Here is a 22,841-nt window from a genome sequence, read left to right as displayed (position 1 = left end):
GTAACTTCATGTTGTAAAACGACATATTGGTTATGAAGACAATGTACTAAGAAAGTGTATCTCTATTTGATTCTTTTGGACATGTAGTTTTAATTTCATTAGTTGTATCACTTTTCATTAACAAAAAAAACTCATAAGTGAAAATCATCAAAACGTATAAAAATACAAAAAGAAATTGTAAAATATAAATTTTGTGAGTCAAATTTTACATTTAATAAAGTAAAATAATAATTTAAAATTTAAAACCACAGTCTTATAAAAAAAAAGATTTTGAAATTAAGATTTAATAAATAAATATTAATTTCAAAGTGAGATCCAAAGTCATAGTGAATGTTGGTATTATTATGATAACAATTGATTTCAACCTTCAAACTCCAAGGAAGAGGTTGAAATTTATTTCAAAATGTAATTGAAAGAATTAAAGAAATAAAAAGGGTGACGCGCGAGGGAGAAGCATGGTACTTGCCTTTAACAAGTGATGAAGGGTAGCTACTTTACTTGTTTACTCTACTTTTAAATATACACTACTTTAGAGTTAATTGTCACACAAAGCATCATGTCATTTCACGTGATACCTCCTACATTAAGGAGAATATAAAATGATGATGAACAATAGTGACTAAAAAGTCTTCTTTAACTAGTATTAATAGGACTAGCATATATAGTCACTTAATAATGCAACAAAGTTTAAAGGCCAACAGAATTGTGAGAGAGATCAAATAATGTTTTACTCTCTATCATATTCTGATGTCACAAATCCAATCTTTTTTTAACTCTTGAGTCTTGAATCATTTTTTTAATAAGGAATTAGAATTAAAAATTACTTTATTTGTTTAGTATATCAAAGAAAAACAATGTTTTTATTTGTTATCTTACCCTAACATTAACGACTCATCAAATTATTTCTCAAGTCCATTAAAACTATACACCAATTAATTGACAAAATCAAATCACGAACATCCTATAGCTACTAGCGATTAGTGAGTGCTTAGGAATGCAGGGTGTGTTGTGATGAGGTGAAAATGTGGAATTGGAAAGGAATAAGGGATGTCATTATAGGGCTGAGTATTCGGTATTTTGGTTCGGTTTCGGGTTTTTTTTTCTGGTTTTTTCGGTTTTCGGTTCTTGTACAACATGTACCGAACACCGAACCGAAATAATTCGGTTCGATTTTTATTATTTCGATTCGGTTTTTGTTATGGGTCTGCTTAGTGGGCTTTTTAAAATTTTGTAATTTTTTTGCTTTATTTTATTTATGTTTATTTCTTTTTGCTTATTTTACTATGTTTTTCAAATTATTGTATGATTCAAAATAATAAATTATCGTTAACATTGAAATTTAGCCTTGTTATAACATTGAAATTTATCGGTCGTTGTTGTGCTACGGCTGTTTGCTGGTCGATTGGCAGCTGCTGTGTGTTGTTGGTCGCTGAACGGTCGACGCTGCTATAGTCTGTAAACGACTAGATGTGGGAAGTGGGAACGGTAATTTTTTCCTTTTGGGAAGTGGGTTTGTAAAGTTGAAAAGTTTGAAAAGACAAACTTTTGTTTTTAATTTTAAATTATAATATTTATTTTTAAATATTAATAATTAATATATATTATAATTTAATATATTTCGGTATACCGAAATACACAAAAATTACATATTGAAAACCGACCCGAAATACCGAAAAATACAAAACCATATATCGAACCGAAAATCAAAATACCGAAACCGAATTACCAAAATAATTCGGTTCGGTTCGGTTTTTCGGTGTTTATGCCCACCCCTAGATGTCAACTTATATCGATAAAAAAATTGTGGTAGAGTGGTAAGTAATTCTTCTCATTAATCAGATGTCTCGGGTTTGAGTTTTTCTAGTTACGGTAGTCGTCTCTATTAGGAAGCATATTACTTTCAATGTGGGATGTTTCGATATGAATTTAAATTTAATTGAATTCTAAGATATAGGATAGAAAGGTACTAAGTGCCAACAAATTCTTTCGATATGAATTTAAATTTAATCAGATTCTAATATTGATATCGGACATGGATAGGAATGTATTCCGTGCCAACAAATCCCTACCAAAAATACTATCCATTTTATGATTTGGAGCGTGCTACTCACACACTCTTCATGCCTCTACACGTATTCGGAGCCCCGCTTTTTTTCTTTTTCTTTGTGATTATTTGTATATTTCACAAAGATATATTATTACTCAATATTGGTTTCCCCTTTATGAACTACCGCGTGAATCATTGTCTCCCTCCACCGTCGTGCTTTCTAAATTTATTTTATGATCCAACTAATAAATGTTAAATATGCGTATTTTAATTCATATATTCATAATTTGATCATGATTATATAATATATAGTTTATTTTTAAAATGATTAATCGGATATAAATAATAAATGTCCGATTCCTGTTAATGTTTATTCGTTTTAGTCAAAGTAATTTGAAACTTTAGTTAAGAGGACACAACATAGTGCCAGTGGCCGCCGTGCGTACGTAGCGATGGAATTTGAACTTTCTTAGTTTGCCTGTCAAAATGGAACAATGTGAATGTTGCTAGCCCTAGGTAAAGTAACATATAAAAAAAGTAAAAAAATACATATATGTATAAAATTAAAATTTTAAACGAGCCAAAAATATTTAACTTTCCAGCATAATGTGGCTCCGTCACTCATTGATGTTTTCAGCACTTCTCTCTGTGCGCCATTTCTAGACAATTTTATATATTTTTGAATTGGAATATGCTACTCTCTAAATGTTTATTTTTGGTCAAAATAGTATTGGAGTGAGGAAAGCTTGTTAAACTCCAAAATAGTCAATGATTACGCGTGACTAAATTCTTGGGTGTCTTCGTGGACTCAATCGTAACTACTGTTTCTCAATTTGGGAAATTAATTTAGCACCTTCTAATTTCTACTTTATTTCACCTTCTAAATTTTATCAACTCACACAAGGAATATTTTGAGCCCAACATATACATTGCAACGTCATTTTGATGGATATATTAAGCATTGACATCTTAATTAAAATTTTATGATACTAGTTCTTTATGTTAATCACTAATTGCTAATCAGTAAAATGGTAGGAGTAACTTATTATTAAGTAAGAATTCAACAATAGTAAAAAAAAAAATTCAATTGTTAATATATATAACTTGTATTCTAGATTTATTTAAGTTTAAAATTTATATAACTATCATGCAAATTAAAAATTAATTTAGTAAATTTCGAATATCATGTAATTATGAAAAAAATAAAAAGTGGAAGTTCCACTACATGTAGGGTTGGTATGTGATAAGACTATTCCACATTTTTATTTTTATTTTTTAAATCAACGACACATTTGTCAACTGTTCCACATACCATAGTCAAGGGGAAAAAATTGTCAATGGCATTGAGAGTAATATAGCAATAGCCTTATTGCATTTGTGTTGCTATGGCAAATATTTGGGGAGAAATCCATGAATACGTTGACTAATGACTACTATTACCCCAAACTTTAATTAGTATTTTAGCAAGCATATAAAAGCGAGCCGAGGGAATCACGGTTTAGTTGAGAAACCCCTTTAATTAACACATGCCTTGATGATGCATAGTGTCGCCGTTCTAGGGTTGGATTTAAAATTTTCACTAAATAAGTTCAAAAAATAAAAATATAATATTTCAGATTATATATTTATATATACTAAGCCTATTGAACTATAATTTAGACTATATGTTTACTAACAAAATTACTCAGCCCATGGTCAACTGGACATATCCTCGTTTCGAATCTAACTCTCACATACCATTTATTTTCTTTTTGTTACTTCAAAAGTAGTTGTTGTTGACTGGCACATATATTTTTCACCTTAAATCATTCAGAATTTCAATAAGCATAAAAAATAATATAGTATAATACATAAACATGACTCTTAAAACTTGGGTTCAACAGATAACTATGCCCTTCAACTTTGTGTGTACACAAATAGATACTTAAACTTGTATAAAATTGAACAAGTAAACACATGTGTTCTACATGGTATAATACACGTAGGACACAAAATTGCATGTAGGTGCCATTTGGACGAATGTGCCTATTTGTTCAATTTTATATAAGCTTAAGTGTCTACTTATGCATGTCTAAAGTTAAAGGTCATAGCTATCAGCTTACAACAAGTTAAGAATCATGTTTATTTAATATGCGAATAGTATATATGATCACAACTTTTCTCGAGACTCGAGAGAATCAAGGGTTAGTTTGTTTCCCTGCGCCATGGTTGATGCACATAAATTTTGTACTAATCTTTATTATTTTAATTGAACAGTTTTTTACCCCAATTCTTGGGCCTAAAATGGGTCAAATGTGAATGTGTTAGATGGGTTTGGGCTTATTAAATGTGTCACTCTAAAATGCCATTTACTAGAGAGTAATTCAATACACTATGTTTTGACATATTTTAGCAAATTATAAGGTTTAGCATATGAAATCTAGAAAAAAAAAAAGGAAAAATCACCCTCCATATATATTTAAGGGATAATATTATGGATTTTAAATCTACTTTTAAAATATTACTATTGTAACATTTTAATTTCAAGTTATAACAGATCACTATTTATTTTTAAATCAACTTAATTTCACTTTATTAAATTATTAGTCTTTTACAATTATTTTTTAATTATTAACTGATATAATATAAAAAAAAAACAATTATACTTATCTGTTACCCAATTTTAGGGATTTACCTTGATTCTTATTTTTTTTTACAGTTATACCCAATTTTAGGGATTTACCCCCCACCACCACGTTTCTTCTATCATTTTCACATGACATAATAGCACCCCACCACCCTCACGTTCAAAAATTAAAAATTTCTCTTTCACCTCTTCATTTAACTTCCATAGAAATTGTAAATCACCTCTCGCATAATCAGAATTATTCATCTCTCTATCACCATAATCACAAATCGTCTCCACAATACTAAGAATCAAGTTTTTAGGATTTTTGAAAAAAACATGTCGAAGAATCTGAACATACTCCTAGAAAGAGTCCTAGATTAGTAGAAGCGTGTTCTACTATTGAAATTGAGGCTCCAAATCCGGTGAGAAAAAGTGTAACCCCTAAAAGGAAGAAACAAATTCCAGAAAATGCGAAGAGAAGAGAAGATAAGGAACGAAAATTGCAAGTCCTCCAAATCAAATGGGACAAAAGAGAAAAGGGAAAATGGTGGAACCCCTTTACATTCGGATTCAAATTTTGTAAGCGAGAGAAAACTTAACAAAAAAATAAAAATTCAGCAAATGTCGATATAAGTCAGTCATCAAAACCCTCCAAAAGAAGAGCAACAATGAAGGATGACTCGGATACCAAGTGTATACAAATTGGATATCAATTGAGTACAACATTAAATTGTTTTAGATTGTCTAATTTGGTTGAAATATCAATTACATTTTGTTTTTTCCTTTTTTAAATGGGATATTTGTTGGATATAACATTAACTTGTTTTAGGTTATCTAGTTTTGTTGAATCTCAATTACATGTTGATTTTTCAATTTTTCCAATGGAATACAGTTAGATACCAAATGTATACCAATTGGATAAACCATTAACTTGTTTTAGGCTGACTAATTCAGTTGAAATCTCAATTACATATTGGTGTTTCAAATTTTTCAATTGGATATCAATTCGATACCAAATGTATGTCAATTGGCTACAAAATTAACTAGTTTTAGGCTGACTAATTTAGTTGAAATCTCAATTACGTGCTTTTTCAATTTTTTCAATTGGATATCAGTTAGATACCAAATGTATATGCTAATTAAGTACAACATTAACTAGTTTTAGGTTGACTAATTCGTTTAAAATCTCAATTACATGTTTTTTTTTTCAATTTTTCCAATGAAATATCAATTTGATACGAAATGTATACAAATTAAATACAACATTCACTAGTTTTAGGTTGGCTAGTACACATAATAAATGTTATAAAATTATAATGCATTAACTTAAAAGATAAAATAAATCAAAAACATGAGTTTGTCACAATAAAACAACCAAATCAAAATAAACATAAATTATATCTTCTTTTTTTTCAGCAGGGTAATTTGAACATGTCTTCATGTTGTGTCCCTTTTGACAACATGCACTGCCGTAAGCTTAGAGCTCTTGAACCTCACATCAGCAAGCCCTTTCCAATTAGGGGTGTGTATCGGTCGGTTCGGTTCGGTTTTAGAGTTATCGGTTTTTTATTTTTAAATATGATGAACCGATAACCAAACCAATAAGATATTTGTTATCGATTTTTGGTTTATCATTTTTGGACTTTAACGGTTCAATTTAACCAATAAGAAAATGATTTTAAAAAAAATATATGACTTGTCCAACAATTTAATGCGAAAAAAAAAAAAGAGACATCTAATTACTCATTAAGTGCAAAAAATCTGCTTAAAGTATAACAAATACTCATAATTCACAACCCTAGTCGTTGCGTAACCTTTGTTGTCGTTGTTCTTAGTTCTTTACGTTGTGAACCTAAAGACTAAAGTAATACTAAAACCTAAAGGATAAATGCAGAGAGCAAAGTTAATTAAGTAATGTTAATTGTGTAGGGTCCTTATAGTTATAGTCTAATATAGTTATTATATTAATATTTTTTGTTTGACATTTATAAATGACTAAAAATTAAATAGTAAAACATTATGCTCTTAATGGGTTATCGGTTAACCCAACAACCAATATTAAAAAACCAATATCAAACCGTTAACCCAATAACAATAAACCAATAACACTTTTTTCGGTTCGATTTTTGCACACCCCTATTTCCAATGTTCAAGTTGTGGTCTTCTTACTGTTATTTTTTAACCTTGCGACAATAATTTATGCTCCGATACTTTTTGCATTGCATATTTTCCTGTACCATCATAAATTATTGTGTCTGTATTACAAGATACAAAAGTACAAATAACTTTTATACATATGTTATATCAGTATACGAATTTCATACCATTTTTATGCATACTTTTTATACCTATTTCATGCCAAAAGTAAACACTGATTCATGCAAAAAAGAATACGAAATCGTACAATTTATAACTAGTAATTATCTTTTATTAAATAAACAGTGTACCAATTTCATCCCACTATTATGCACAATTCCTATCAATATAATGTCAAATATATAAATTGAATCATACCGGATTCGGGCCATAAAAACTATAAATCTTCATACAAATTTGATCTTACTACTATACCAATTTCATGCAAAATTTACTACAATTTTTATACTAGAATCATATCAAAAAATTAAAAATACTTCTAACAATTAATTGTCATTTATTAGATAAATAGGATACGAAATTCATTTCAATATAATGTCAAAATCGTACCAACATGGTATAATCAGTTTATCAATTTCAAAAAAAATATTATGTAATTTTTTAAAACCAGAAACATACAAAAAATGAATGTTCATGCCAAAATCTATACCAATTTCAAACAAATTTTATGTAATTTCAAAAAATGAATGTTCATACCAAAAACACCATAATTAGAAATTTCACATATTGCCACTCAAAAATACCCTAATTACTCACCATAACTATAGTTTGACAATTACAATTCGTAGCTACATGTTATATGGAGGAGAAAGGCGAGAGAGAGGGGGCAAAGAGTGGGAGAAAGGTGAATTGTATATGTATATAGGTTAGATAATTGTATATTACACATATGTATTTGTATATATGGCAAGCGAGTGGGAGAGGGAGGAGAGAGACGAGCGAGGAGAGAGGCGAGCGAGAGAGGGCAGAGAGTGGGAGAGAGGTGAATTGTATATGTATATAGGTTTGATAATTGAATATTATACATATGCATTTGTATATATGGAAAGCGAGATTGAGTGAGGGGAGAGAGAGGCGAGCGAGATTGGGAGAGGGAGGAGAGAGGCGAGTGAGAGAGGGCAGAGAGTGGGAGAGAGGTGAATTGTGTATATATATATATATATATATATATAAGTTAGATAATTGTATATTATACATATGTATTTGTATATTCTGGAGAATTATACATATACAAACGTGGCTCATTACACAGACTCGAAGTCAGCCCGCGAAATTAATGTATAATGTTAGTCATGAATGGTAATTATAGCAAACTATAGCTATGATGAGTAATTTAGTAGCATAAGTTTACTTAACCGCGTAATTTTCCCTTAAAATTATTATACACAAACAAAATCTGAATAATTTTTTTCCAATATAACTGTTCATATTTTTTATTTTTTACGTCCGATTTGTGTACCAATACAAATAAAAAATCGCAAAGAACACTAACATGAAGGATCCCATCTACCACCATGATTTATTAATACTGATAAGAAGTCGTCCATTATAAGAAAATAAAGATTATTGAGTAAAACGAATATGAATTAGATGAGAGTGATGACTAACTAGAGAAAAAATTGAGAAGAGAGAGAAATTTTGAACAAAAGGTAAGAAATCTGTTTTGATTGAATTTTAACTGCTTTGAGTTAAATAAGGAAAATAAATATTCTTTTTTTTTATGAATCTCCTATTTTTATGACTCCTATTAATTATCATATAATTATTTCAAATTATTTACTACTAATATATCCATTTTTACCTTATTTAATTTTTAGACTAATTATTGTTTACTGTTATTTTAAATCATTTTTTTATTTTACTAAAATGTTAAAATCTGCAATTTTTTATTGTTATAATATGAAAGATAAAGAATAATGTCATAACTTATAATTATTAATCCTATATATGTCAATTATAATTTTTTCACAATAAAAATTGGCATTCTATAGCAAATTCCTTGCATTTACTAGAAATGTAAAAATTCCCTTACTTTTTTTTTTCAAAGAAAAATTGCCTCACTTATATCATGCTTCATAAATATCTTCCCGTTAATTACATACATATTTCCCAATATAAATACAATACAACTACAAAATAAATACTTTCATTATTCCTGACACTTTTATTTGTCTATTATAGTAAAAATATGTTCTCACTTTTATTTATTTATGGGGGGGAGGGGAGACAAACTATAATGTAGTTCCTGATTATTAGCTGTAACTATTTTATCAAATTTTTTTTAAAATATTAAAATATCATATTGAAAGGATGATATAATAAAATTGTCACTCTATTCTGTTGTGTCTTCATGCGCGTGCCGAGTTATTTTTTGATAAGCAAATATGGACCGGATGAAATAATTACTGGGCCTGCTTGTAAGAATGGAGTGAGCTAGCCCAGTTGTATTATCCATTTACAGTGGCCAGTTCTCTATTTTAAATGTCATGAAAAATAACCAGTTCACAAAGCACAGGTATTTTTATTGAATTGCATGATATATATTAGTGAACAATAAATGGAGAAAGTGATATGTAACCACTATGACATGTTCAAAATTTGATGTTGTTCGTATTATATCTTACTAATTATTTCATTACACCTTAAATTGCTATTAACTTTCTTGACATTTAATTGTGAAAGAAATCTTATACTTATAAAAAGGATGTTGTCTCATGCGAGCCTTATATTGGGTAGATGAAAAGTATTTTTTTGTAGATAGAAAGGAATATGGCATTAAATACCCTTAAAATTTGAGTGTTGATGTAGTGAAAGACAGTTTTATGCTGAAGGAAAATATTGTAAAATTTTTTATATATATATATAAAAAGAGAATCTTAGGCCCGCCTACGTAGCGCCATCACAAACCAAAATTCTCTTTTAATTTATTTATTTCCAAAATTATCCAATTCCCCTTTCATGAAAAGTTGTGACATTTATGAAAAGTTGTGACTTTTATGAAAAGTTGTGACTTTTATGAAAAGTTGTGACTTTAATGAATAGTTGTGACTTTTATGAAAAGTTGTGACGATTATGAAAGGTTGTGACATTTCCGAAGGGTTGAAACTTTTCCAAATAATTGTAACATTTCCAATAAGACACAATAAACATTTGTTCATACTATCCTTTGTTGTCTATTAATAGAGGGATTTCCTCTCATTTTAAAACAACGAAAATTTTGAATCTCTTCTTCTTTATCTTCACAATTAAATATTTGTGTATTTTGCTCACGTTGAGTGGCTCACTGACACCATTACTTATGTTAAAGATCTTGATATGTATTTTTACAATCATTAATTTATGCTTATGTTATTAAGGATAAATGATAAGATGTAATATTTTTCATTTTCATTTACATTATTAATGTTTGTTACTACGTAATCTTGTATGTAAGATAACATAGTATTTTTAGTTTTAATGACTGATAGGTTTTAAGTATTATTTTATAAATTTTGTGATATTAAATTCCCGCGCGAAGCGCATGTAATTTTAGTAGTAAGAAATATAGTTGAAGAAGTAGATGGATTTGAGTCGGTAAGAATCACTTTTCTTAAAAATATATTGCCCGGATACATATGGAGAAAAATACAAGCAATTCCATTTCGGATACAACAAAGCCCTTGAATATACCTGTAAAGTTTTCTATTTGCTACTTCTAAGAGTATTTGCATTATAGAATTTAAGACACGGCTTTTCATAATAGTCATGTTTTTTCACTAACAAATGTTTTTTCATAATAGTCATGTTATTTCATTAATAGACAAGTACCTTTAAATAAATTACAAAATATCCAACTAATATTCATTTCATGAAGCTTTAGACTCAACATCTTTTCTGGAGTTATACGATGTTTGTTGAATTGTTATATACTAAAGGATACTAGTCAAGAGTTGCAATGTTGAACCAGTGAAAATTATATCGTAGTAAACTTGAATCATCTTAATTGACGAAACCAAAATATACACACATCAACCTAAATATTTTAAACTCGGTAAAATTCAATGTCTACAAATATATTTTTCAAATAAATTTTGTTTTAAGAAAAAAATCTTGAATAATTTGATTTTTCTTTGATGTTTTTTGTTTTAGAAATACAAAACTTTTGTATGCATAAAAAATAGAATTTTGTAAAGAAGAATATAAAGGAAGCGATATATATATAGATGTATATATCAATCAATTGTGAAGCATGCATATATCAGAAAATGCCTCAATCAATAGATTATGATGATCGAATCCATCCGGGTTATCATGCTTGGATTCTGCTGCCTCTTCTGTTTATCACTGTTTACTCATAACTATTACCTAAGAAAACCATTTTAAGTCATTTCATCATATATCCTAATATAAAATTAGATTCTTTACATTAAATTTTATTACACTGAAATTAACCTGCATTAAAACCTAACTAATTCAAATTCACGTTACGTTGAGATCAACCTGCATTGAAACTTGACTAATTTAAATTAACGTTGCGTAAAGTCTCATCTAGAAGAAGGATAAAGAATTAGGTAGAGGTGTCATTTGGATCATTTTGTTTCGTTTATCGTAGTATTGTTAATCATGTTTGATTATTTAATATACAATTGATATAAACTAATAAAATGATCTGTGATAATATATATTTGAATCGGATTTTTAAATGGCAAACAAACAATGTACTCCTTTTTCTTTGTTATATGTGATATTTTCTCGCTCCATCCCAATAAAATTCATATATGTTGAGATGTTTGATTGAATAGAAAATTTAAGAAAGAAAGATTTTAAAATTTATTGCTTAAATCAAATCATAAAGATTCATAAAGCTCTAAATCATATGTTTAAAAGTAAGATGAGAAATCTAAAACTTAAATATATTTTTTTTTGGTAAATTAAATCAAAAAGTGTGTTACATAAAATGTGATAAAGATAAAATACTATTTCTAATTAGTTTATTCATAAAATAAATTATACATTAATATATTATGAAACAATTTTAAATTTAAATTTCTCATTTACCCGTTTTCATAACCACGCGAATTTTTACATTCAAAATACATGCTAAAAAATCACTCTGTTTTGTTCCAAAACAAACACCAGCACATATGCAAATTGCAATAATATGATTTTATACTTATTAAAATATCATTGCAATTTTAATATTATATTCATTTCAATTTATGTGATACTAACTAAATCTAGGTAAGGTAGCAAGATGTTTGAAATTTGTAGTATAAAATAAGTCATAAATCTTTGTATATCTAGCTATAAATTATTTAATTAAAAGGTTAAAAAAAGAATAAGTTAAATTAAATTATTTTTAAATTAGAATTATATAACATTCCATCTGAACATACTAAAAAGAAAAATACATTATTCCCTATGTTTTAATTATTTTCTTCTTAGTTTGTTTAGAAAAAAATATTTATTTCTGTTTTATAACTTTTAAATTTTAATTTTCACATGCCGGCCATGTATAAAATCAAACTAGTATATATATTTTGATACATTTTATTATATTTTTTCAATTCCGTATTAAATCAAAATTCTACAAATAAAAGGAGTAACAGAATTTCGAAAAGTTTGTAGTCAAAGAAAAGTAAAATAGAATGGTACAAATTTTGAATGAAATCGAAAAGGTAGCTTTTATATAGCAGGACAGACTGAACTTACAGTTCTCCACTGTTAATAATTCTGGGAGAAAATGTACTTTGCCCATTTATTCAGTCTTGTGAATATTTAGAGTATCTAACCATCGGATCAACCAGAATTTCCTCAGCCCTAAGGTACACTAACTAGGGCTCCACCCCACAACACAATGTCTCTCATCAGAGGCATAGCTATATTATAGTCAGGTTCATCGGAAAAAAAATATCGTATATATAAGTAAAATGATACACAAAGTGATTAAATAATATATTTTAGATGTCTTGAAAGAGCTAGTCCTTAGGGTGCTCATGCGTTTAAATCTCACTAGCAATTATTTTTTTTGACATCCTTTGTAAAATTTCAGGCTCCACCACTGCTTTCATCTAGGCTTGGTTAGTATGGATGCATTACAATAAAATAGTTTATCGTAGTTTGTTGTTACTAAATTTAATGTTGCTATAGGCTTTAACGATATTTATCAAGAATGATTATTACCACGAAAAATACATCTTTAGCGGTAATTAAACTATTATCGTTAATTGATTGCCGCTAAAAATGACATTTCTGCCCTCTTCCTAATTCATATTATACACAAATAAGAAGCAAAGTAAATATTAGAACTCAAGCCTTCACACAAGGAAATTTTACAGCTTGGTTTGATGGTTGTTGTTAGTTGTTACATTTCATTTCATAATTACCGTAGGCGTATCTAAGATTAGATCAAGAAATAAGGCATTACTATACGTGATTTAAAGAGAAAAACATTGATTTATGTGAACCATGCCTCAACTTATAAATACTCCCTTGTTCATAATATATCATATTGTATTGGATGATATCACTTCGATAAAAACAAAGTTTGTATACATCTCATTGTTTTAAGTTTATAACTAATATAATGGTCAACATAAGCAATCTGAACTGAAGAATTAACTCACAATATTTTTTTGAAAAGAAAATAAGGTATTGGATCGCATTATTAAAAATAATGTAAGATCATAAATAATAAAAATAAAATAATTAAATAATAAATAAGACAAAATAAAAAATAATAAGATAACGAAACCAGATCATACAAGTAACAATCGTCCTCAGAAACCCCGTCTTTCGTGGGCGCCTTTTTAGGCGTTACAACGTCATTATTGTTATGACACCAAAATTAAAGTCACTCTCTTTCTATATATCTTCTTTCCCTGTACTTCTTTTTGCTTCAGTCATTTGTATATTAGCTAAGTCATAAAATTATTTTATTTTTCTATACAATTTTTCTAAATAAGAAAAAGTTTATAAAATCGTATAATACGCTATAATATATATCCTAAAAATAATTATAACATTTTATTGATCAAAATTTAATATAATAGAAAAATAAAATTGAACAAGTCGCAGTTGTAATAATCTTTATTTATTACAATCCTCCCATATAATATGGGCAAGCTCCATTAAGTTAAACTTGTTTTTGTTTTTCTCGATTATATGATCCAAAAACGAATAAACATTGTTAATTTGAGTCATTTATAATGTATAAGAATTATTATTTTTATGTAATGTTGATTTGAGTAAGGTTCTAAGGTAGTAATAAATTTGATAAAAAAACTTTGATGAATAATAATGATAAAATATGAATTTAAACCGTGTTTTTTGTTCTTTCTTCATTGTTAGTGTAATATATCATAAATATAATAAATTAAAAATTAAATATTGTTAGTGTAATATATCATAAATATAATAAATTAAAAATTAAATAAACAAAAAATGAATAAATAATAATTTAGATTGATGCGTTAATATTTCACTCTTTTTGAAAGAGATTAGAACCCATTGTGGGATAATTGAGATATAATACTCCATCAAGTACAACACAATACCGTGGATTAATTAAAGAACTCAAAGCTTCACAGAATAATAAATTTTACGTTGATGAAAATAATTATTATATGAGAAGTAAATAAGTTTAAAAGTAATGATCTAAATTATAAATTTTATTTACATTTAAAATAAATAATTAGTAGATACAAATATAAGTTCTAATAAAATATAATATAATGATTTGAAATTAATTGAAATCAATCTTCAAACACTGCATTTTACTCATAATTTTATATCACAATATAAATCGCATCGCATGCCCACCTTCCCTGCATCTAGTTTTTGGTATTTGAATTATGATTAAAAGACCAAAAGAAAAACTGAAACCCTATTACCAGCCGGCCTTCAAAGTTGTTCAAACAAGCCAAGTTTTTACATGCATGTTAGATTTAATGAAACGCATAACATACACATTGATGATTAGAAAGATCAAAGGAACGTAACGGGTCATTAGTGACACATAATCGTGAATATTGTAACTGAAATAAACAGAACAAGTGATCGATCGAACTTAGAATACAAAAAAAAAGAAAAAGATTTAACTACATTTACCATAACATTTTAGTGATTTTCTTGTTTCAACACTAACACAAAATCACAACATGCATTTCTTATCGTATTGCATGAAGTACTAGAACCACATAGTTTATGCTAAAACACATACGATACGATACAAAACTAATAGGAAGTAGTTGTTTCGTTATAGCAGTTGAGTCTACTTCCTCCCGAATCCGAGCTTGAGATCAAGCTCCACAGTAACACTAACTTTTTTGTTAAATTCATTAGAGCTAAATAAATGCGCAGTTGAAGTTACCACTGAGCATTTTCTTTGATTATTAGCAACAGCGCCACCATTTTTCTTTTTCATTTTCATTTTCATTTCACGAGACGAATTTGAAGATGATGACGTCGATGTTGGTGAAGTAGGCAGAGGAACAATCGGAGGAATTTGGAAATTTGTTCGAGCTTTTGAACCTCTCAACCACCTCGCAGCCGCGTCGTACGCACGCGCCGCCTCCTCCGGCGTGTCGAATGTACCCAGCCAGTGTCTGCACCGCCCTATACGGTCGCGAATCTCCGCTGACCATCTCCCCCACGGCCTCTTTCTCACTCCTCTGTAACTCTTCTCCACTGATAGAACATTATTATTATTATTATTCCTCTTTTCTGCGGGACACGTGCGTTTCAGAATTGAAACTGCTGAATTTGGATCATCATTCTTGTTTTCATTGTTATTATAACCGAAAAGAACATGTTCTCCAACAACAGCAGCAATTCCTTCAAGAACAGGGGATTTTTCATTTTCATTAGCAGAAACAGAGTAATTATCCCAAAATGGGTCGAGGGAATAATTAGTGTTGTCAATGGAGAAATTATGATTTGGTTCATTTGGGTAATAAAGGGGTTTTTGTGTAGAGAAGAAGAATGGTTCAGCTTTTTGAGAATGGGAATTATACATTGTATTGTGCTAAAGACGGAAGAGAAACACAAAAAGATTTTACATAGATTGTGATGATCAGATCTCAAAGTTAAACTATTTATAATCTCAACGAAAATTCATTGTTTATTGAAATTATTCTCTATTGTGCCTAATTGACTTAGTTTTGTATAAATTCAAAATAACAAATTTAATTGAGATTGATTATTTAATTGAAGATATTCTCCGTCTTAATTTATGTAGCACTGTTAAATTTGTTATTTTTTTTTTTGAAAAAGCCTTTATTAAAATTTATGAATTAAAATATATTATAGATATTTATGTAATTATAAATAAAGTGGATGTTTAGATTGAATTCCCCTATTCTGATTTGAATTTTGATACCTGAACCGATGAAAATATATTCAAATTCAATCTAGATAAGCTTGATTTGGATTGAATATTTTATATTAATTTTTTTTGTCTTTTAAGATTAATCGCTTGACTGACCCCTTCATAGTCCATTCATTAAGGTTGGGGATGGCTGGAACCAATCAGAAGTGCAAATCGCGCAAGCGAAGCCGGGAAACGGACCGCAGCGCAAAATTAAAAATTATACTTCAAAATTTTTAACTTAAATTAGTAGTCAAATGTCAATTTAAACCAACTCTGTATTACTAAATTTTTGAAAATTAGACTTGCAAGAATTAGGGACCAAAAAAAATTATGAAGTAGAGTTGAATAAAAGACATTAAATTAAATATTTGAAAATTCCATTGTATAAATTCATATACATTCCGAAATTCATAACTAATCTAATGCATAATTAAAAAAAAAATAGATTTACAATATATTTTCTTCTTTTCAATTTATTTCATCTACTTTCTTTTTTAATATGTTTAAGAAAGTAAAATCCTTTTCTTCCTTTTTAATTCTTTTATTTTAACTTTTCACGTAACATGTTTTTAATTACAAAGATATTTCAATATATATGACATGTTTTTAGTTTTAGATCATATAATTTTCAAAATCCTTTTTAAACTATAATAAACCAACTTAAAATAAATCATATTGTACAAATTTAAATTAAAGAAATAACATTCTATTTTAAAGGAATCAAGTATTCCAAACATATCACATAAAATAATATATTATTAGGCGGTCTAGGATTTTATAGATATGGTTGTCAAATACGATAAGACAAGAATCCGTCATGTTTATTAATTATCACTGTTATAACCCTGTCATTACTTGCAATGGAGGGATAAATACCTCTTTGTTAAAAGACAAAACTACCACTGAAGCTCTCCAACATTTTTCTTTTTGATAGAATAATATAAAATTGGATGTTAAAAATTTCTAAGTTTTAATTTGATAGAATGCAAATATTTTAAAAAGTTAAAAAGACTATTGAATATTGTAATCTAGTATATATCAGGTTATTTTTATATGTAAAGTTTTTGCTTAAAAAGATCACTATTAACTTTTTTTGTTTAAATTTGATGGTCTTAAACACTATATGGATAGTTATTTAAAAATTTAATCATAATTATTATTAGTTTAATAAAATTAAAAATCTTATATTTGACAGCTATTTGTGTGACCTAAATTGTTATTTCAATTCATGTGTCATATTTTTTTTATTTGCTTATTTAAAAATAAAATCGTTATACTTTTTAATATAAAATATATCTCTTCATCTTATCTTTAGTAAAGTAATTTATAATAACAGATATTTATAATTTTTCTAAATCATAAGTTCTAAAATGAGTTCTTATTTTCTTTTTAAATTTCATATTCAACTAAGTAATACAAAATAATTTCGAAGAAAGTAAATATTTTTATTATTACAAGATTAGAATTAAATTATTTTTTAAATATAAGTCTCATTTTAAAGAATAGATTGAACAAAAAAATATCATATAAAATGGGACTTGAGTAAAGTAGGAAATCTGATGCAGGGACTTAAATGTCATTGTGGGAAAATTGACCGATACGACATAATCAGATACAGAGAAAATAACAAAACAGGGTGAATACTACTCTGTCTCTCTCTCTCTCCGTTACAATTTTTGTAACGCCATTTTAATTGATATAAAATTAAAGAAAAATAGACTCTTGAAAATTGTAACTTATAATTAAGCTTAAATATTTATATGAATATAATTTATTTTATTAAAATAAAATAAATGAAAAATAATTTCTTTATAATTATTTAAAAGTGTTATCTTTTATGATACATTAAAAAGAAAAACAATGTCATGTAAATTATTATTTTTATGTGACATGCTTCCTTTTTAACCGTCTCAATAAAATATCACTTTATATTAAAAATAATTTAACTTAATTTTTTTTCATCCTTACCGAAATCATCTACAACCATACAATTATTAATAAATAATTTTAAACTATGAATTTAAACTATCTTTTTTGTTCTTTCTTCATCGTTGACGTAATATATACCTTAAATACAATAAATCACAATTTAAAATTAAATTAACAAAAAAAATAATAAAATAATTATTAAGACTAATGCACGGATGTGAAGAGATTCAAACCTATTGAGTCATAATATATTCAACAGTTATATTTTTTACTTGTCTCCTCCAAAATACAACACTCCATCAAGTACAACTTTGCAACTCTGAATTAGTAAAGAATTTAAATACACAAAAAAACACCTTCATAAATATTATATCGAGTCAGATGACTAATTAGATAGAGTAAATGATCTCAAGAATTTAAGGGAGATGTAGGGCGTAATAAGCTAAGAGCCGTAGGATTACTGTAATGAAAGGCGTCAGAGTGGCGTCAATAAGAAAAGATAGTTTGACTGCATGGTTTAGGCATGATTGCTTCTTTTTAACCAGAGGAAGATTTGGGTGTATCACAGCTGCATTATTGTAACCGTGTAGTGACTATAAATGAACCATCATATACAAACATGCACACTACTATTTATGAACAGAGAATAAAGGTTAATCAGATAAGTATTAAAGATTTGATCATGGAAACATGAGTAAGTTACGTGCATGGATAAATAATGATAATCATCACATCAATCAAGGGAGTTATGTGGGGGGTACTATGTTAGATAAATTATGGACAAAGTAGAAATTAGCATTATATTTTTGGACGTGTATCAAATGACAATAATATATATGAATCTTTTGGAGTGTAGTAAAAGGGACCTTTATTATTTTCATCGATGCTGTCTACTACTCCTTCCATTCATCTTGTATTATTTGTTCACTTTTATTTTTTAAAGGGAATATATATAAATTTCATTAATTTAAGAGTTAAATACTTATAATTTGAAATATTATGTATCTTATCAGATTTTCCAGATACATTCAGATATATATGTATCTCGAATATATAGAATCAAAATTAATAGGTATAATTTATTCTAAATACATTATATTTAAGTAGATTTGTATGAATATAAGATACATAGAAAATCTTATTCACCTCATGTATCTGGTATCCCAGATACATTTGAATCACTCCTGATCTCACTCGCTTCAATTCTCATTTTTGTGTTTTTGATAGCATAAATTTATGTATCTAAGTGTATTTTCGTCAATATATGTTGGAATTTTCTTAATTATTAATAAAATACTTAACATTTTGAAAGTATATATAATAATAGTATCTATGGTCATGAAATATGTCTGATTAGTTAGTTGTTGTTTTTTATACGTTTTCAAAATATCTTAAATAAAAAAGTGTTTTTATTAATTTTGCATTCAACTCTTTTAGCATACTTTTTTTAGGTCTTATTCATTAACATAAATGTTTAAAATAAAAAAATTTAAAGCCAAATTTTTTTTTTTTTCAATTATATCTTAATTTTAGAAAGTAATAGGAGTGAATAGTAATTAATTTGAGACATATATTTTTAGGTTATGGAATGTAGGGAGTACAAGTCTCACTCTTTTCTGGATGCAGTCTACTGTGTGCTGATGTGCTTCCTGCATCTCTCATCCTTCCATGGTTCTAAAGATTCTTTAGATAGATTTTTGAAACATTAATTTTGACGAGGTTAAGTTATACGATTAAAAACAAAGAAGATAATTAAAGGAAAAATTACGCGAATAAATAAACATATGTTAGTTAATTAGCTAACATAGATATAGTTTAAATTAATTACGGCTGGCAATTTAATTTTACCTGTAATTAAATTCTTATACATATACAAATACAAATTATAAATATATGACAGATATACAAATACAATAAGTCTCTCTCCACTCCCTGCCCTCTCTCGTTCGCCTCTTTCCTCCCACTCCAATCTCGCTCGTCAGATATACAAATATATATATGTATATTAGTTACATATATACTATTATCTGGCAGATATACATATACAATTCATCTCTCTCCACTCTGTGCTTTCGCTCACTCGCCTTTCTCCTCCCTGTCCCAATCTCGCTTGCTCGACTCTCTCCTCTATCTCTCAATCTCGCTTTCCAAATATACAAATACATATGTATACAATTATTTGACAGATATACATATACAATTCGACAAATATACATATACACTTCGCCTCTCCCCTACTCTCTGCCCTCTCTCGCACGCCTCTCTCCTCCGTCTCCCAATCTAATTCGCCTCTCACCTCCCTCTAACATATAACTACTAATGGTAATTAGCAAACTATAACTATGAAGCATATCTAAGTTATTTTTGAGTGGTTATATGCGAAAATTCCCCATAATTAAACTTGTGACACTTTAACGGAACAGATTAAAAAAAAGTTAGACCAAACAAGACCGTCAATTTTTTAGGCTGACTAACTTTTGAAGATAAGGACCTACAACACCTTAATATTGCACTCTTTAGAAGACATAACTCAAGTTTTCAGAGAAGTGTTAGAATATCACACGTATTAAAAACTTAGCGGATGGCATTTAAGGGGATCAACTTTATATTTTAATTCTAGGCTTTTGAGACATTTTCAAAGAGTATTAATTACCTCTAAAAAATATATTTAGTGATAATTAAATTATTAAATTTATCACATAATAAGCGTTTTAAATAATTTTTACAGTGCATCTTTAATCTTTCTTTCATGTTCACTTAATTTATATTCCTATTGTTTAAAATCTGTTTGTTGCTTAATGGAATATGGTCAGTTTGGGACATATTTCGAGGAAGTGTAAGGTGGAGTTTGGTTGCTAGTATATGATAAATTAGGAAACATTGGCTTGGAACAAAAGGGAATGTCGGTCTATAACTCTCTAAACAATATTAATGTTTAGACATATATATACACTTCTTATTTCTTTATTTTTTTCAGAAAATAAATAACAAAAAAAAAAAAATATTGATTCCAAGGAATTGAATTGGATATTAGTCAATATGGTGCTTTATGTAATTAAAGTACATACACTCTTTTTACCAAGAGACAAGTGTCTATGTTGTTTTATGTTTTGGAAAACACTAAACAGTGAAGGAAATCCCCAAAAGAAAGAGGGCAAACACTAAAATGTGTGCTATAATGATACTCTCAATTAATAATCTACTTTGTCCGTCTCAAAATATTTGTCATACTAAAAATTCAAAATAAATTAATTATTGTGTTATATAATGTTTTTTGAAGATAATATATACTTTAATTATCAAACATAAATAATAATACAATTATTGAATAATATTTTATATAATTATAGATAAACACGATAAGTAATTTATGACGGACCGAATGATTTTTTATTATTACTATGATCGACATCTCTGTGGATTCTGCTTGTTTCGATGTGTCAGTACTCACTATGGATTTACTCTTATTTTGCAACAAGTTGGATGCATTGGAAAAGTAAAATTGGGCAATGTTATAATGCACTCTCTTTTTGTATCTTCTTCATTTATTTTTGTCTCTTTTGAATATCCTTTCGTGCTTTACTCTTCTTTCATCTACCATTTTCTACCTACATTGGGTTGCCTATAATAAAGAATTATATTTGTCCTAGTCAAACCAATAAATGAAATACTTAATTTGTTCTAAAAGGGTTGTTGTTGAGTGAATTAAGTATATTTTTTAAGATAATAGAATTTTTTATTTGAATTTATGAGAGAACATTTTACCTTTAATGTGGATTTTTCAAAGCAAAATTCAAATTTAATAGTAATATTTAAAATGAATATAGTTTCGAGATAAAAGAATAATTTTGTTTTATTTAATTTCATTGATTCATATATATCATTAACATGATATTTTAAAGTGGCAAGATGCATAAGTGATAAGAGGATATAAAAAAATAAACACAGGTAACACACGGGATTAAATATTTGAGTTGCATTGCATTATTGGGGTAATTTTCGCATATAGCTATTAAAAATAACTTAGTTATGCTCCATAGATATAATTTGCTAATTACGATTCGTAGCTACATGTTCGCGGAATGAGGGAAGCAAGCGAGATTGGGAGAGGGAGGAGAGAGGGCAGAGAGTGGAGAGATGTAAATTGTATATGTATATCGGTTAGATAATTGTATCTATGCAACTAGTATGTATGTGTATTCATGCTTGTATTTGTATAACTACATACAATTTGTATATGTATATAATTGAATCGAATTCAAACATTGTATTTGTATATCCATTCTCTCTCTCGCTTTATACCAATATAAATTGTAGCTATGTTTGATAATTAACTACAAATATTTGTTTAACTGCGTAGTTTTTCTTTTATTGAAACCATCCAGCCTCAGTTTAGCCCATAAAATTTCACACCAGGGCGGTCCAATTTGACTGAAGGGGTTGGGCTGGGGATATAATTGAGGTTGGGTTGGGCCAAACAAGACACTGGGCTTGGTAGACTAGCCCAGGTGCTTGCTCGGGTTTCAGCCCACCGGGCATCGGTCCCGACTAGCCACGTTGGGAGCCTAATCCATAAAGTATGTGATTTCTGTAATTTGCCCTTTTCTTTTACAATAGAGTTAACTATAAATGGGACACTTTAAACGACATAATGTTGCACTCATTTATACGATTTAATTAATTCTTTTGAAAATATTCCCCTAGTGCGTTAATATTAGAGATATATTTTGGTCTCCTAATATCATGATTAA

At 28.0% G+C, this 22,841-nt stretch overlaps 1 protein-coding gene across 1 annotated transcript; it reads right to left on the bottom strand.

Annotated features, from left to right (window-relative positions):
* Positions 1-15,014: 15,014 nt before the first annotated feature.
* Positions 15,015-15,839, bottom strand: LOC125860266 (ethylene-responsive transcription factor ERF084). The gene has a single exon (XM_049540196.1). It carries the CDS (start codon positions 15,805-15,807, stop codon positions 15,064-15,066), a length of 744 nt encoding a protein of 247 aa, XP_049396153.1. The 5' UTR covers positions 15,808-15,839; the 3' UTR covers positions 15,015-15,063.
* Between the last annotated feature and the right edge of the window lie 7,002 nt (positions 15,840-22,841).

Source organism: Solanum stenotomum, chromosome 3, assembly GCF_019186545.1.
Source record: "Solanum stenotomum isolate F172 chromosome 3, ASM1918654v1, whole genome shotgun sequence".
In the NCBI taxonomy this organism is placed as follows: Eukaryota; Viridiplantae; Streptophyta; class Magnoliopsida; order Solanales; family Solanaceae; genus Solanum; species Solanum stenotomum.
Note: the sequence above shows the minus strand (reverse complement) of the source record. Positions and strands in the feature narration are given on the sequence as shown.

Coding starts and splice junctions, on each gene's coding strand:
- LOC125860266 (XM_049540196.1), bottom strand. CDS start 15,807: ATGTATAATTCCCATTCTCAAAAAGCTGAACCATTCTTCTTCTCTACA.